At 44.0% G+C, this 17,555-nt stretch overlaps 1 protein-coding gene across 1 annotated transcript in view; it reads left to right on the plus strand.

Annotated features, from left to right (window-relative positions):
- Window positions 1-317: 317 nt before the first annotated feature.
- LOC108924245 (collagen alpha-1(XVIII) chain-like) overlaps window positions 318-17,555 on the plus strand; it is a 33,033-nt gene continuing 15,795 nt past the window's right edge. The window contains exons 1-4 of the mRNA XM_018735479.2: window positions 318-927; window positions 12,260-12,801; window positions 15,407-15,490; window positions 16,837-16,905. Coding sequence (XP_018590995.2) covers window positions 318-927; window positions 12,260-12,801; window positions 15,407-15,490; window positions 16,837-16,905 — 1,305 coding nt within the window. The remainder of the gene's footprint in view (window positions 928-12,259; window positions 12,802-15,406; window positions 15,491-16,836; window positions 16,906-17,555) is intronic.

Here is a 17,555-nt window from a genome sequence, read left to right on the forward strand (position 1 = left end):
GAACCTGCACTTACATGTAGAGGATTTATCAGCAGCAGTACTTCTAAAATTTGTAAGATACGCACTAGAGGAGGGTCTGTGGGAGGAAGACTGGGAGGGGCCAAGAGTGTGGAGGGAGAAGTTTTATTACCTCCCCCGGTTTCACCCTGAGAAAGCCACTCCTTTAAGCTTTTACTGTCTTGCTTGCCGGTTGTGAGGGGCTTCTGCAGGGATCTGGAAGAGGAAACGCATACAGAGCTGTGGCAGCAGGGATGCCAGTGAGTGCTTGGGGTCTCTAATACACTGCTGAATGATCACCAGTGAGCACTATACCTAAGATGGGACACTGGCTGGGCCTATTCTTCCTGCTGGCACTTTCTTTTGGGCAAGTGGATACTTGGCTCTGGTCCTGGAGCTTGCCTGCCAAGGAGACACCGTCTGTAAACAGGGGAAAGTCCGGAACATCTGTTCCTACAGAAGTAACACCGGATGAGAATGTTGCTGGGGTAGGAGAAGAAATCATAACTGTGACCAGTGAGATTCAAAAGATTGTGGAAACATGGGACCGGGATCCAGAAACGGAAGCACCCAACCTCACTACTGCAGCACCAACTTCATCTTCAAATAAGGCTGAGCATCTGATGAACAACAGCAGAAATGGCACTTCCAGGCTGTTGGAGATGAGAACCAAAGGAGATGTGCAAGAAAACAGCACATCAATACACCAGATTAGAGTATCTACATCTGAAAAAGGGAGATCTCCAGAGGAGGAGAATGGGTCTGGATCTAGATCCTCCATGGGGGATACTCAAGAGGGCATGTTCATCTCCATCATTACAACAGAGGCTGTGACTAATAGTAACATAAAAGCTGGGAAACAGATGGTGAAGCTGGAAATGGCAAAAGAAGACCTAAGGACAGCTGGGGGGAATGGTACTGGCCTCATGGGTAATCAAGCCGACAACCAGTTGATCCAAAGCTTTAATGTCTCTCTTAACTCTGAGGAGATAACTTTTAGCAACAGTAGTTCGACTGGTAGCTTTAGTACCGAATATAAAATGTATGAAACTAATGATGAGGTTATGGGACGCACTCACAGACCTGTCTCAGGGGATTTACTAATCCCTCAAGAAGCTGATCAGTTTTTTGTAAATAGCAATGCTCCCAATCTGGGGACCCCCCGTTGTCTGCTCTTAGACTCAAATTTGCCATTTTGCTCACAGAAGGGCATGAAAAGCTTTGCGGTGCCCAATTTCTTCAACCACAGCAGCGTAGAGGAGGTCCAGGTGGTCCTGGATGAGTGGGAGTGGCTCCTGAGGTCACGCTGCCACCATAGTTTGGATTGGTTTCTCTGCCTGCTGCTGGTGCCACGCTGTGGGTTGCCAGGCCTGGCACCAGAACTGCCCTGCCGTAGCTCCTGCGAGCTCCTGCGAGACAGCTGCTGGGGGCTTCTGCAGGAAGGCCACTTCCCAGTACCCTGCCACACTCTCCCTGAGGAGGAGGACAGTGGGTATCAGTGCTTGTCAATTAGTAACCAGAAAGGTAAATGCGAGTTAGAATGAGTGCCTTTTGGTACGCATTCTGAACCCGACTGTCTGTCTGTCGCCCAGCTTTCGAAATGAGGGCACATGTACTACTAAATTTCACCCCAATGGCACAGTTTGCTTGCTATGGCTGGAGCACATGTTGGTGTTAAAAATTGTGGTGTGGGACCACTTTGGCCCTAATCACAGCGTTCTTCCATTGTCACGCACTGACTTCTGGGTAACTGCTCTGCACGAGCTCAGAGACGTGGGCATGAATTTTGAGCACGCATGCAAAGCCTTGTTTCCCTGTTTGGGCTCCAGTGTCCTCTCCGTGTGCACGAGGAGCGTTAATGGCCACATCCTTTTGTTGTGTATAATCCATTGTCTTGTATTATGTCAAGTGTTCTTTTAGACGTTGTCAAAAAATTATATGAACGCATGATCAAAATTCTACACTTAAGTGTCATTTAAAATATGCAATACACTTATTAAAAATTTTAATAGGATTTAGGTTACACAGTTTTTTTTTCTTTTTTTTTGCAACTAATTTGGAAAGGAAACAGAAGAATGTGAAGTAACTACTGTTGCTTTCCATTTTGACACCTAATGTTTTTTTTTTTTTTCTTTTTTGTAGTGCCCTGAAGGAGTTTAAGGCAGTTTTTAGTTAAGTTGTTACCAGTATGGTGTCAGGGTTGAGGTCCTGTATAGAATTAAGAGACTAGAGCTGTTGTGGATGCTTTTCTTCAAAGCAACTTAGTGTGAAGCTTTTTGCAATCATTTACACGTTTGTAGAGCTGAGCTATTTACAGTAAGTACCTTGCTCAAGATTACTACAGCCAGAGGTGGGATCTGAACTTGGATTTTTCTGGTCCTTCAAGTCACTTGAGTCCAAATGCAGGGCCTCTGACCACAACATTAATAACATTTCAAAATCCTGATGTAAATATTGTTTTACAGTTCCGCAGTAATGGACCCAATGGTCCCATCCCAGGTTATCTCATAGTCTGTGCTTCTAGAATTGAGAGCAGACTGACAGTTATTGATAATGAATAAATGAATGCATGGTTTACAGTACAAACACTGACAAAAGTGAAGATACTGATTTTTTTAGAATCAGAACGAGCTTTATTGCCAAGTATGTTCACACATACAAGGAATTTGTCTTGGTGACAGAAACTTCCACAGCACAGATAGAATGACAGTGGCAAGATAGATGAGAAGATAGAGTATGTGAATAAGGGATGAAAAATATATAAAAATATACAGTACCCAATATTATATACAAAAATAGTCACTAGTTACAAATGCAAGGGAGTGTGAGAAGAGATATGATGTGATAAAAAGTTATAAATATAAATAGCATTATGTATTGCACTGGTTAACTCTCTAGGGGAGAGATTTAGCTGTTCATGAGGTAGATGGCTTGGGGAAAGAAACTTTTCTTATGCCTGGCTGTCCTGGTGCTCAGTGCTCTGTAGCGCCGGCCAGATGGCAAGGGTTCGAAGAGGAAGTGGCCTGGATGTGAGGGGTCTAGAATGATTTTGCTAGCCCTTTTACTGACTCTGGACGAGTGCAGTTCTTGGAGAGCTGGGCGGGATGTGCCGATGATTCTTCCAGCAGTCCGAACTATCCGCTGCAGTCTTCTGATGTCTGACTTCGTAGCTGAGCCGAACCAGACAGTTATAGAGGTGCAGAGGACGGACTCAATGACTGCGGAGTAGAATTGCATCAGTAGCTCCTGTGGCAGGTTGAACTTCCTCAGCTGGCGAAGGAAGTACAACCTCTGCCAAGGCCTTTTTCACAATAGAGTCTATGTGGGGCTCCCACTTCAGGTCCTGTGAGATGGTGGTACCCAGGAACCTGAATGACTCCACTGTTGCCACAGTGCTGTTCATGATGGTGAGTGGGGATAATGCTGAGGTGTTTCTCCTAAAGTCTACGATCATCTCCACTGTTTTGAGCGTGTTCAGCTCCAGGTTGTTATGACTGCACCAGACAGTCAGCTCTTGGACCTCCTGTCTGTAAGCAGACTCGTCACCATCCCGGATGAGGCCGATGAGTGTGGTGTCATCTGCGAACTTCAGGAGCTTGACAGAGGGGTCTTTAGCGGTGCAGTCGTTGTTGTACAGGGAGAAGAGCAGTGGGGAGAGCACACATCCCCATATTTTTTCAAAATATACTACTTGTACTTTGTATCAAGTTTCCAGAAATACAAGATTCTCACAAAAAAAAGAAAGTTTTTGGATGTATCACGAGAAATCTGAAGCTATCCAGACTGAAGCTAATTTAGTCAAGTAGTTTCCTGCATGCCACTTCGAGATGAATATTAAGTGTTCTTCTGGGACATTAGTTCTTTCCATTATACAGTAAATATTGAAATTAATGCATTGCATTAGGACTTGTTCTGTATGCATCTCGTAGTGCATATTACTCACTATATCACTGTACTTTAGGAAAGAAACACATTTTAATAAATGAAAAATTTTATTTTGTGATAATATTATTCTCATGGGAATGTTGAGAAAAGTAATAACTGTGAGTTATAACTTTCACTTGGTAAAACTGCAGAACAGCAGATTTTTTCTTTGTATTGTTTTAGTGCTAAATCAGATATAGTCATTCTCTTTCATGTAACAGAGATGCTGCACATAGTATTAGTCCAAGTTGCCAATCCATGGCTGTATTTTAGTGTAGATGGATATTAAGGGAATTGTGGAAGAATTCATTGATGGAGTTTGCATGGAATTTGATGCAGATCTGCTGTTTCTGTGCAATTCTTTCTGACGCTGTTATCCAGACGCAGCTTATCGACTCTAGAGCTTCTGTTCTCTGCAGTGTCGTGTCTTCATGCTTCAAAGAAAGTTTATTTTAAGACCTTGTATCGCTCGGGCCGGTCATCGTGCTGACAGTCTGCAGTGAATTCCTAGTCCCGATGTCACCAAGGGTGGTGAGTGTGATGATGCACAGGCAAGTGCAGCAGTCCTGTGAATGTGGACAGAAACCACGGCGACTCTGTGCCGTCTCTGCACTGGGGTCACGTGACAGGTCACGTACCCGGCTGTTTGGCACGGAGAGATGGGTCCAAAGCGATCGTAGCCGGCATTGTTGAAGATTTAACCCCCTGGGTGCGGCACATCTGAGAAGTGGTCTCGGAAAACACGGCAACGAGCTCTCCTTCATAAATTCCGTAAAAATCCAGTAACTAAGGTGTTTCTGCACCTTAGCAAACACTGCTGTTAAGTGCAGTTCGGTTGCAATATAGCTCAAGCCTGCGTCTCTTAATTCAATAAGTGTATCAGCTGAACTGTAACGCTCGAACCTGTTGTGATTTTCCAGAGGTTCTGGTGCTCTTGATGCAGATAGTCTCTGTTTGCCATGCCTCTTTATCCCTAAATCCTGAGTAGCTCTGGACACTCGAAAATGTGCAGCAAAGCACACAGCTAACATCAACTCCAGTGGAAGTATGTGTGTGCGAATGGAAAATTTCCCCCAACACTTGAAGTTGTTCCTTATCTGCCATGGGTTGGTATCAGCCATTACCCATAGGAGGGAATCTGTCATCAGCCCTAATAACAGCATCCATGAACAATGAGGATGAGGCATGGTGCCCGGCCTTCTGTGATGGGAAAAGGCACGACCGGAGTCCATCAGCGTGGGAAGAGAGGTCGAGAGTCCGCTAATGTGCGCGATCTCGACAACAAGTCTGCTTTCGAGTGACTCCACGCTGGAGGAGAACAGAGCAGCCCCAGGTCAGAGTCAGGGGGCGAGGGCACGCAGCTTCCTTACATGTCTGCGGGTGCGACTGCCCTTTCTTTCAGACTGCTGAAAATTAGTCATGTGGGTCACAGCGGGAGGAAGAACTGCTTGTGAAAGATACTGTTGTGTAACCACATGACAGGTCTCATGGATGCTGAATAGAGTCACAGCTGTACTTTATGTGGATCTTGGTCTTGAAGCTCTTACAGTGGGTGGGTGGAAGGTGCAGTGAGCACTGCTTGGGCTTCACAGCACCTGGATGGTACGTCTTGACAGAGTTTTGACCCCCCCCCCCCCCCCGTCAGTGTGTATGGACTTTGCATGTTCTCCCCATGCTTGTGTGGGTTTCCTCCGGGTGCTGCTTTTTCCTCCCAGAGTCCAAAAATATGGTACGGGACAGCAGGTGATGTAAAGGGTACCACTGCAGACTTTGGACCCCCCCTGCTGTAGTACCCCTGAGTAAGGCACCTACCCTGAAATTGCTTCAGTAAAGAAAAAAGTTGCACACCTGTGGTCATTACAGGTAGCTTAACACTGTAAGTCGTGAAAAGGATAAATGTTTAGGTGAAATGGCGATGCTAAAATTACTCATATTGTGTGTATTACGGGGGTGCGGTGGCGCAGTGGGTTGGACCACAGTCCTGCTCTGTAGTGGGTCTGGGGTTCAAGTCCCACTTGGGGTGCCTTGTGACGGACTAGCATCCCGTCCTGGGTGTGTCCCCTCCCCCTCCGGCCTTACGCCCTGTGTTGCCGGGTAGGCTCCGGTTCCCCGCGACCCCGTATGGGACGAGCGGTTCTGAAAATGTGTGTGTGTGTGTGTGTGTGTGTGTGTGTGTGTGTGTGTGTGTGTGTGTGTGTGTGTGTTACATTGCACTTGGGTCAAAGAGTGTGAGATGTTTAGTGTAGTCTATTCAGTACTGTAAGTCACCATGGATAAAGGTGTCCCCTAAATACTAGTTAATAATCATTGTATGTTGCTTTGGAGGGGGGGTGTGGTGGCACACTGGGTTTGCCTGGGTCTTGCTTTCTGGTGGGTCTGGGGTTCAAGTCCCGCTTGGGATGCCTTGCAACAGACTGGCATCCCGTCCTGGGTGTGTCCCATCCCCCTCCGGCCCTACTTCCCGTGGTGCCGGGCTAGGCTCCGGCTCCCTGCACCCCCACGTGGGACAAGCGGTCTCAGACAGTGTGTGCGTGTGTGTGTGTGTGTGTTGCTTTGGAGAAAAGTGTCCGCTGAATTAATTAAAATAAATGTTTTCTTTGCAACGAGAGTCTCAATTCAGATCCATTGCGCCATCTGTTGTGTGACTCGCAGTGCTTCCCAAAATCTCTCGAGGGGTTAAATGATGATACGTAGTGTAGGCAAACAGCTGTACCGCTGGCACTGCTATATACCAGTTTCCCAGTGGAAACACACTTTAAGGGCCTTCCAATTATGGGCAGAATGTGCCTTTGCCAAAAACGTGTTGCTGTCTTGGATCAGTTATATCGCAGGGCAGCCAGTCCAATAACAAGTATGAGTAATGAAATATTCTAGCCTTGGACCAATGCTTTGTTGTACCTATAAAGGGAGTGGATAGACACAGATCCAGAGAAGATACCAAGACATGGGCTGGTGGACAAGTGCAATGGCATTAATACAAGCTTTCAGAAAGCTTTTTTAAACAGAATGATTTTACCGTCCCCCCCTCCACAGTTCTTATACACGACCTTACACGCCGCAACCGTGCTGCCCCTATTGAAATCACAGAATATTTGGAAGTGTTCACAGATGGATTCATGTAGTGTGTGTGGGAGGATTCACAGCTGGTACAGCTGCACTCCGTCCGTTGCAGGTGAGAAAAGATATTCTGGGAGCTTCTGGGTTTGCAGCCCTGTAGCACTGCTTTGGCCCAGCCTTTGGAGGATTCATCTGAAAGCAGTCCTCAGGCACACACACACACACACACGTTGCCGGGTGTTCATTACAGCTGTGTCCTTGCAGCGCGTTGAGCACACTGTCACATCTCAAGAGAGTGGCCATGATGTCCATGAGCTTCTTTCTAAAACTTTCATGGTCGTTGAGTGTGTGTCGTCACACCGGACTTTGCATTGAGCTACAGCAAAACTCCCCGCACTATGCCAAGTAAAGATTTATTGCAAGGTGCGGGGAATAAAAGGACAGGAATAAAGAATTGCTGGAAAGATTTACCATGTCTGACCTGCTTTGTAACAGTTTCATATAATGTTGTTAATTGTTAACCCAATGTTTCCAAAAAAAACAAAGAAACGTCGGAGATGTACATGTTCAGGTTTTTTAACACGTTTACAATTAGCTGATGCTTTTCTCCTAACTTGTAACCTTATTCTACTTACAGTTAATCTTATGGTACTTACATTCATACAGGAGGGTACTGTTTATTTTTTTTTTAACTTGAACATCTATGGGCAAGTGCTATGTAAAAGAGTTGAGTATAACAAGAGGTGGGATTTGACAGATGGCAACTTCAACTTCTATGCTACCTACTGCTCCTCTGTACTATATTATGGGCAACAAAAGTTTTGGCTTTTAGCTTTTTCTGCCTAAAGGTCTGAAAATTGCAGTCATGTTCTTGGCCCTCCTGATATTAGAGGTTAGGAGAAAGTGATGTGTGTTTTGCATGCGCTCAGTTATACGCTGAAAGGATATTCTGCTAGTCTGCCAAAAATGGAAACATCCATGTATTGCTGTTTTCCTTTAATTTTTTACTGCTTGTTCTAAAAACCAAATTCCTGACTACTTACTTGCAGTATGAGAGTATAAATTGTGGCAATTACCAGGAGTCCCATGTTTTACTTTGTTTCCCACTGTAGCTATGGGGAAAGTCCTCAGCTGGCATTTTTTTAAAAATAATTTTTAACGACAGAGGCTTCTGAGCCTTGGTGGATTTGACTTAATGTACACTGTGTAAAATAAGAAAAAAAGACATTTTCTCACGTACACGGTATCCTGAAGCGTATTTAACTATTTCCACATTTTTGTTCTGACTCTTATTCCCTTGGCTGCTTACACAAAAGGACTCAAAGGACTTTTTGTGGCTGTAAGAACAAAGTGAGGCAACTGAAAGGACCAGTATGGCAAACTCTGTCCAGGCACTCAGAGATGGTGTCGGGTTTGACTGAGCTGGATCTCTTGTGCTGCTGTCAGAGGTTAATATGTAATGAGCCTCATTGCATGAACAGATATTCCAATTTAACCGCTCAGTCCCGTCTGGGCAGTCTTTAATTATTAAAGACACTGACATGCCGCCCTTCTGCAAACCTTTCCTTTGGTGCATTCAAGGTGATCCTTTCGTCCACTCAGCCGATTTGCCCCAAAGCGACAAAGACATTTGTATTATAAAGTCAGTGAGTGATTGCAGTGGTGTTAAGGGTTGAACCATTGCAGTATGAAAGTACGATTCCTTCTTCTTGTCTAGGAACCAAAAGCTATCCATTTGTTATCCTCAAAAGGATTTCACTCTGTCCATGGTTACAGTGTTGCTGGGGTCCTGCACGCCCTTGGACTGTATGTTCTCACACACACACACACACACACACACAATGGCTACAACTGCTTGTCCCAAGTGGGGTTGCGGCAAACCAGAGCCTAACCCAGCAACACAGGGCGCAAGGGGGAGGGAACACACCCAGGACGGGACGCCAGTCCATCACAAGGCACCCCAAGCAGGACTCGAACCCCAGACCCACCAGAGAGCAGGACCCAGCCAAACCTGCTGTGCCACCATGCCCCTACACCCCCATTGTCTGTTCTCAAGGTGACTTAAATGACATTGCTGTTGCAGATAATTATAGGAAGGGTCGTTTTGCTCTGCAGGGCCATGCTTCTCTCCTGCATAGTGAGGATGCCTGCAGGTGGCAGCTATTTGAGCGGCCCGGCTGAGGCATGGTGGAGGGTACAGCTGCTTCCAGCTTCCTTGGCAGGGAGCAGAGGAGAGGGTCACCATCTGGAACACATAAGAGGTTGACTTTGCACTGAAGAGCACTTGTGCTCGAAGGCATGGGATGTGCAAAGAGGCTGTACATAATGCCAGGGTACAAGCAGTGTTTTGTAAATCTAAAGGCTGGGTGGTAAATAACTGTAAGTGGGTAATATGTAAATGGGCAAATAACTGTAAGTAGCTTTACATTGTAAGTCGTTTGGGACAGTTCATTAGGAAAGTTTCAGCTATGAAAAAATGTAAATGTATCAAAAGCAGGTTAATGTGTGGGACTGACAGATCTGTCCCACATTTTCACCCACTGTCCAGGATCAGGTCTAATTTGTTAGGGAATTAATGGAAGTGTTGTTTATTGACAAATACATGCAGACTTATAGCCGATTATTAAAAAAATCTGTTCAAACTGCTGACGAAAAATCAAACCAAATGGAATGATTAAGTCTTTGTTTACAAGCTCCTGAGCTCCAGATAATGCAGGGGAGAGAGTGTCTTTCTGATACCACTGGCCTTTCACAAAAACAGACCCATGCTGCCTGAGGATATCCTAGTCACATATTATCCAAACAGATGTAAGTATTGCACATGAGAGATTAATTACATGTTGTCAAGGAAGCACCAGTCCGAAGACTGAGACTCCAGAAGCTGCTAAACCGTAGGCTCATATGAAACAATGACTATAATGCCCTACTTTTTTTAGGAATGCTTTTCTATCTTTTTTGCTGCATTTCTTTTGTATAGCACCCTTTCCCAAAACGTTGCCGCAGAGCGTTTAACAGAGAAAATGTATGTAGCACAATCAATCAAAAAAGGCAATACTTAATCACTTTGCAGTTTTTTCAAGCAAGCGTCAAGGCACTGATTTCCATTCCTTTGTTTCTGTACATTTATCATGTATCATATCATATCGTGGGACATATACGTAGATCAGGAACCTGAAAATGAAGTAATCATTTGCGCAATGTTGAGATTTTGTGGTGGAGTATGTGTATGATTGAAATGCAGAAGGCTTGACTCAAAAAAGAGCCCCGTGCATGTCTTGGCATCACATGCTCTCCCTGTTCATCACATGCTCTGAGGTGGCTGGGGAAGAGACTGAAGACCTTGTGTTCAGTGGGGCGTCTCGTGTGTTTTGACTGTCGAACCCCCCATGGAGAGTGCGATGATGTATAAAGACCACAGCAGCATCTTTGAACGTTATTTCGGAAATAGTGAGCGTGTCGGCACAAGAATTTCAGTACAAGTCTCTCAAGGATCCTTCAAAGACTACAGTCTTGTTGAATATACACTTTAAATGGCCACTCTGAAAGAAGGTGTTTCTGAAGTGTTTTTGGTTTTGGCTACAGCTCTCGTGCTTTGGACAAAAACAGGGTGCTCCATCAAATTATATTTCAAGTCTTGAGACTCCCAACAGAGGAACTGTAGCACAGGAACTGGTAAAGTGCAGTGAGGGTGAGGGTATTGGCACAGTGAAGGTCTCGTTTTCTGAGTTTGGCCAGAGGTTTTTAAGACAGACTTGATAGTGTTCATGTGGGTTTCCCTCAGGTTCTCTCGTTTCCTCCTGCAATTCAAATACATGTTTCACTTGAACTGGTCACCCTAAAATGCCCTTTAGTATGTGCATGTATGAGGGAATGAGTGTGTGTGATTGCCCTCTGATGGACTAGCAACCCAATTAGGGCATACCCTGTCTCATGTTCTGTGCATCTGGGATAGGATCTACCACAACCTTGCAGTAGGCAAGTAGGTAGTGATAATGAATGAATGAATGAATGAATGAATGAAAGAACGACTGAATCAATGAATGATAAAGGAATCTAGTTTCATCTTACTGGCAGATGGTGGTAAATTCTCCATTTTATTTCTTTTTACATTTGTTGTCCAAAGACCTGCCATAACTGGACAGTAATTGATTTTTAAACATAGCTTTTATTTTTATATAGTTTACTTATCATTTTGTGATCCTGGAGATACCTTACAGTTGAGTTTTTCAGTAGATCACTGTGGAGCAGGTGATATGTTCAGAATACTACATCCTGAGATGCATTCCAAAGGCAGCCATGACTTTTTAATTTGTTCATATCACGCCACTTAACATAATCTCTTTGGTCCGTGTATGTTGCGTTCATTCGTTTCTTGATTTGAACTAAATACAAATTAAGATGCCTTCATTCGTTTTTTGATTTAATATTGAAAGCAGAAAAATGAGAAAAAAACACTTTTAATTCTTTCTGAGCACACACACAAAAAAAGAAAAGGACTTGTTTATTAATTTTCTCTTTTTGTGTAATCATACAAATTGTAGAAATCAAAATCCCACAATACCAAATATGATGAATGCCCTAAGTGCACAATATTTCCAGTTAACAAGTAGCCTAACCTAGAACTGGAACCAGAACATCAGGGTGCTTTTAACACCTTTGATTAATCAGTAATAAGATTCTTAAGAAGTAGCGCCTGAAAAATCCTGCCGATTTTCTCGGTGGACATGTCATCCTCCCTTACTGTCACTGTCTTGCTGCTTTCGAAAAGCATGTAGTGATCCATAATAACCCATGAACAACTCGGAGCGAAGGCAGCATGTTTGATGAAACCACTGATGGATTATGAGCAGTTTCAATTAATTTACATCCAGGTTGTAAGAATACCACAAAACAAAATAACTCAGTCAAAAGATAATATGGGAAGAAACATAAATGAGGCATAATTTAAATATTTTACATTTTGACCAAAAAAATGGTTTTTCAACGTAGTTAATAGTTTAATAACATAATTTATTTTTCGTTTTTAAAACCCAAAATGAACAAAGGTATCGTAATTTGCATTTTGTTTTTCAATTTCAAATCAAAAAACGAATGATCACAACGTACACGGACTCTCTTCCTCACCCATTTAGATGTTTTAATTCCAACTGGATGGGTAATAGGAGAAGCTGACTAGTAGAAGGTGCGTCCTAAGCTGATGTTGCTCTGCTGACTCTAAAGCTGATGTTGCATCTAGAATGTGTGCCCCGAGTAATAATGTCTTTCTGTCTTCCTTATACAGATGATAATGTTGTGTCCCTCCTGCAAATGATTGGAGACCCACCGCCAGATGAGATCACCCAGGTCTACAGCCCGGACAACAGCCCTGGCTATGTGTTCGGCCCGGATGCCAACACGGGCCAACTGGCACGTGCCCACTTCCGCAGCCCCTTTTTCCGCCACTTTTCTCTCCTCTTCCACCTGCAGCCAACATCTCCCAAGGCTGGCGTTATATTCTCTATTACCGATCCAAACCAGAAGGTCATGTATGTTGCTGTCAAGCTGTCAGCCGTGCAAGGCGGAAAACAGAAGGTCATCTTCTACTACACGGAGCCAGATTCAGACACCTCCTACGAAGCAGCCAGTTTCAGTGTGTCTTCCTTGGTCAACGTCTGGACTCGCTTTTCCATCGCTGTGTTTGAGGACCAGGTCACTTTTTACATGAATTGCGATGGGGAGCCTCAGGTGATGCGCTTTGAGCGTTCACCCGACAACATGGACCTTGAGGCCGGAACAGGCTTGTTCGTGGGCCAGGCTGGAGGGGCAGACCCAGACAAGTTTCTGGTATGAATCCGTTCCATCAGTTTGCTGAACGTGCTTGATTTGTGTGCTTAAAAATGGTTTCCAGCACATACCTATAGCAGCCATATCAACACAAACAAAACCACGCACCTGGGTCCCTCGTCTGTCGGTGAAGTGCACAATGTTTGAGTTGTACTTCACTTTGGGGAATATGTAACTGCAAATGTAAGCCAAGAATTGTTAATATGAAGAATATAGTTGAGTTAATGTTATGTGGAGATGTTTAAAATAAATTAGCGCCCATGTAGATATTCAGAACGTACCCAGCTAGTCGCATAGCTCTGTGGTTTTAATGATGTTTGCGGGGTCTAAACTGCTAGTTTTATACAGGTTTCACGTTGGTCTTGAGTCCACGTTTAATGTGCTGTTCGTAATGAGATATGCTGCTTAAAATACATAACAAGCCTATTTGATCAAAATGTCCAAAAGATGCCAGATGTAGCTGTGATGTTTGTTATGCTTTATTACTTTATGAATGAAGCAGAATGTTGATACGGAAATGCATCATGAAAGCATTGATGTATCCCTGTGAACATAACAGGAGGTTCAATCACAAAAGACATTTTAATGCTGGTAGAAATTGAGTATAATCAATATGAGTAGGTGTACGTGCATGTCAATGACACCCTTACCGAGTAGCATGCTAATTGTAGATAAATGCATATGTTTTACATTTACATTCATTTACTTAGCAGACGTTCTTCTCCAAAGCAACTTACAATGGATACTATGTAGTGTTTCCAGCCCACACACCTTATTCACCGTGGTGACTTACACTGCTAGATACACTATTTACACTGGGTCACTCATCCATACATTTTGGATTTCAGACATGGCAGATATTTTTATGCCGCTGTTTATATCACTGTTTAGAAATACACTGGACATTGAGGACGAGTCTTGATGCAACCATGGGCTCAAATGAATGTCATGCTTTAAGGAGCGAAAGTGAAACATATGAGGCTTTGGTTGGATAATTTGCCTGTGATTTGATTCATTAAATTGGCCTGCCGTAAATCAAAACACACATAGGCACTGAAAGCAGACATCTTCCCCTCTATGGGGGCATGAGAATTAATTGCTGAGGATAACCAGTCGGAGAAAATTATCTCCCGCTGACCATCTCTCCTGTGTTTGTCGGCTGATTTGTTTAGGCTCCCCTCTGATTTTTAAATGAAGTCTGACTTTGAGCGACTGAGATAACTAAACAAAGGTTCAGGATAGAATGGGTGGAGGAGTAAAGCAGGTGATTTTACTGATGGGGGAACGTTAGTTTAGGATCGCTGCTCCATTATACTTGAACATTGTTTGGGTGCAAGAGGCACTAAAAGCGAAGTATTGGGCTAAAATGTGTATTGCATTGCATGCGAAACTGCCGTCGCTTTCAGGTATGTTTCGAGAACCCTGTTCGGACACACATTGTGTCACCATGCAGTGTTTTACCTGCTCTCTACTTCTCCCTAAATGAACAGTGCATGTCCTTCACTAAGCCTTCAGATTTTTTTCTGAGTCAAGGCCTCAAGAACTAGTCTTGAGGTCTTGGGGTTGTAGGGTCTGACCACCTGAGAGGTCAGACGTCCCTTTGAGCTGTGTTGTCACAACACGGCAGTGTTTTTTTCTCTCCCCCCAGCCCGCTCTTCAAGGAAGTTGAAACGACTGAAAGGTGTTTGCAGACACTGTAACTGTGGAATGCTCTAGTACCTGTCACTCACATAAGAAGGGAAACTGCTGCACTGGGCACTGATGTTTCCTTTGTGGACTTCATTACTACCACCGAAAAATATGTACAATACAGAGTGGTAAATGGTGTTGTTATCAGGGGGACATAAAAAAATAACCTACTTTAAATTTAGGTACTTGTATAGAGTGCATCTTTAAAAATGTTCAAGTTTGATTTACCATAGTGGTCTTTGCAAGGACAAAAGCAGTGATTTTTCAGATGAGTTATTTCACAATGAGCTAAACATAATGGTCCAGAAAAGGACAATTTATTGTTTGGCTGGACACAGTTTTTGACCATTTTTACTGACTTGTGTTTTGAACTCTGAGGACATTCTCCGTGCTGTGCCACACATTCTTATGCCTTTATGTGCTGTTTTCAGAAATCCTCAGCAACCATTACAATACCCGTAGACATTAGAGTGATTGCATGAATTAATATGAATTAAAATTCTTCAGTGAGAAACAGGATTCAAAGTGAGTCAGCGGTGGTCGTCATGGGGTTATAAGTGTTGCTAGATTTTGGTGGCCACGTGAGTGACAGGCCGTATCGCCTCTGATCAGGGTTGCGGGGCTCACCGGTGCCCCATCTCTCCTAGGGGCTGTCCATTCATAGAGAAAATAAAGCATCTGCTGTGTGTAGGGTTGTCATGCCTTGACTCTCTGGGATGTGAGGTAGTGTCTCTCAATGAAGCCATTAAAAAGCCTTTGCTGAAAATTTGCAATTAATTGACAGGGGATTAGAGGTGGCACTTATTGGTCCTGGTAATTACTGAGGATATCAGTTCTAATGTTTACTAACATAATTCATCAGAATGGGTTAAAACTGTCATCCAAATTTGCATGTGTTATCATATGTGTGTCTCAGGGTGTCATTGGAGACCTGAAGGTGGTGGGCGACTCCCGAGCGGCTGAGCGCTACTGTGAGGAGGAAGAAGATGACTCGGACGCAGTGAGTGACATTCGTTCAACCTAACCGGTCGTTTCCTGTGTTCATAAGGTACACTGCATCATCACTGGGTTACCGCACTCATTATCCCCACACCAGTCATCCTTAGTGTTGTGACAGAGGTGGTCCATCTGGCACACGAGGCCCAGGGTTAACACTTCCAAAGGTCAGTTTCGCAGTGGTCCCCACCATGAAAGGGGACGAAAGCGGTGAAAAGCGGTCAATACACGCATTTGATTGTGACAGTAGGTACTACAGTGGTTAGGCCTGTTCCCTTTGCAATCTCATGGTCCATTTTTCATATCCATGCTCCTGCTGTTGTGCCCATGATCGTGTGAATTACTCATGGTGCTCATTCTTTTCTCTTGAATTTTTATAAAACATAGTTGTGTATGGGGGAGCGTGGTGGCACAGTGTGTTGGACTGGGTCCTGCTTGTGTGGGTCTGGGGTTCGAGTCCCGCTTGGGGTGCCTTGCAATGGACTGGTGTCCTGTCCTGGGTGTGTCCCCTCCCCCTCCAGCCTTACGCCCTGAGTTGCCGGGTTAGGCTCCGGTTCCCCGCGACCCCGTATGGGACAAGCGGTTCAGGCGATGTGTAATTGTGTATACGCTGCAGATGGCATATGATGCGACAGAGTTAATGTTTCATCACTGATCCTCTACATGCTGAGCTGAGCGGAAAACACTTAATCACTAACTTCTGTTGGGTCGGTCAGTTTGATGTTACTGCACTTTAACCAGTGAGTACCTGGCCTTCCACAGAAGAGTAGTAAATTGCCTCTGTGGGGTTTTTCCAAAGTTCACTGGAGAGTTTGCATTCTACCAGTTATTGCCTAAATATGCCTGTTGACCGCCTCTCATTTTTTTTGCCGTTTTCAACCTTTCTCGGTTGAAGTTAACATTGTGTTATTTAGATTCCTCAGATCGCATTCCCAGTAATACCATGTGCTTCATAAATGTCCAATAAAAAGTCTGTAAATGAAATACATCTGTATTCCAGTATTTTTTCAGATGGTATGTAACGTTTGACTCAGTTTTGTAACATCAAAAAATCAAAATACAGATTTTTCTGTAATGCATACTCATTATTAAACAGGATATGAAGTTCAAAACAAGCAGTTGCCGAAAGTGAGCGAGTGAGAATGTTGTTTTGCGTTGGATGGACTGGTGCCCTATCCAAGGTGTACAAATGAATGGTGTCATTCACTTCTTCTGTATTTTACATTTTGATATACGAGGTTATGAAAAATACGAGGTTTTGTGCATCCCTCCCCAAATGATCACATGTGCTTGGTTTTTTTTTAAGCAGACATGACCACAGCGCTCAGCTTCATATCTCCTCTCCCTCAGGCCTCTGGAGATTACGGAAGTGGCTATGAAGACAGCGGCCAGGGAGAGGACAGACGTCGCACTGTAACGGTATCGTCCCTCTTCGTTAGAAGTCCTCCTGTTGAGTTTTACACACCATACCTGAACGCTGTCTCACTTCATCGAACGTGGCAGCCCGATACTTGTCGAACCCTCAGGTGGGCCACATGGGACTCCAGGAAGTCCATCAGACTCTCGACAGATCCTACAACGATATAGAGAGGCCCACCACACACCTACACATGGCTGCCCAGCTCGCCCCGTTTGCAGTGGAGGAGTCGACCACATGATCTGAAGCTTCTGACTTTCAGGGTCATTTACTGTGTTTAGCCATTTTTCCATTAGGGTTAAGGCCCGACATGACAAAACTCTCAGTAACGACTGCTTCCCTTTGGAGTTTCACGCTCCTTGTCATCTCCTGTAATGCATTTAGTGTGTACCCCAAATAAATCCTGCTTTCTAAAAACCTGGCTTGCGCTCATACTCTGGGAGGATCCTTTTAGCTACAAATTATCTATATTTATCACTACATGTCGCAACTTAACATCAATATCACAGCGATTTCAGAGGTGAAACAACCATTTGTGCCATTTTTCAATGTTGGGTTCATGCTTACTATGGTATAGTAATACAAAGGATAATTTAGGCTTTTGACATATTCAGATTTAAATCCATAATTTTGTGGTGGAAAAGATTAAAAG

Source organism: Scleropages formosus, chromosome 21, assembly GCF_900964775.1.
Source record: "Scleropages formosus chromosome 21, fSclFor1.1, whole genome shotgun sequence".
In the NCBI taxonomy this organism is placed as follows: domain Eukaryota; kingdom Metazoa; phylum Chordata; class Actinopteri; order Osteoglossiformes; family Osteoglossidae; genus Scleropages; species Scleropages formosus.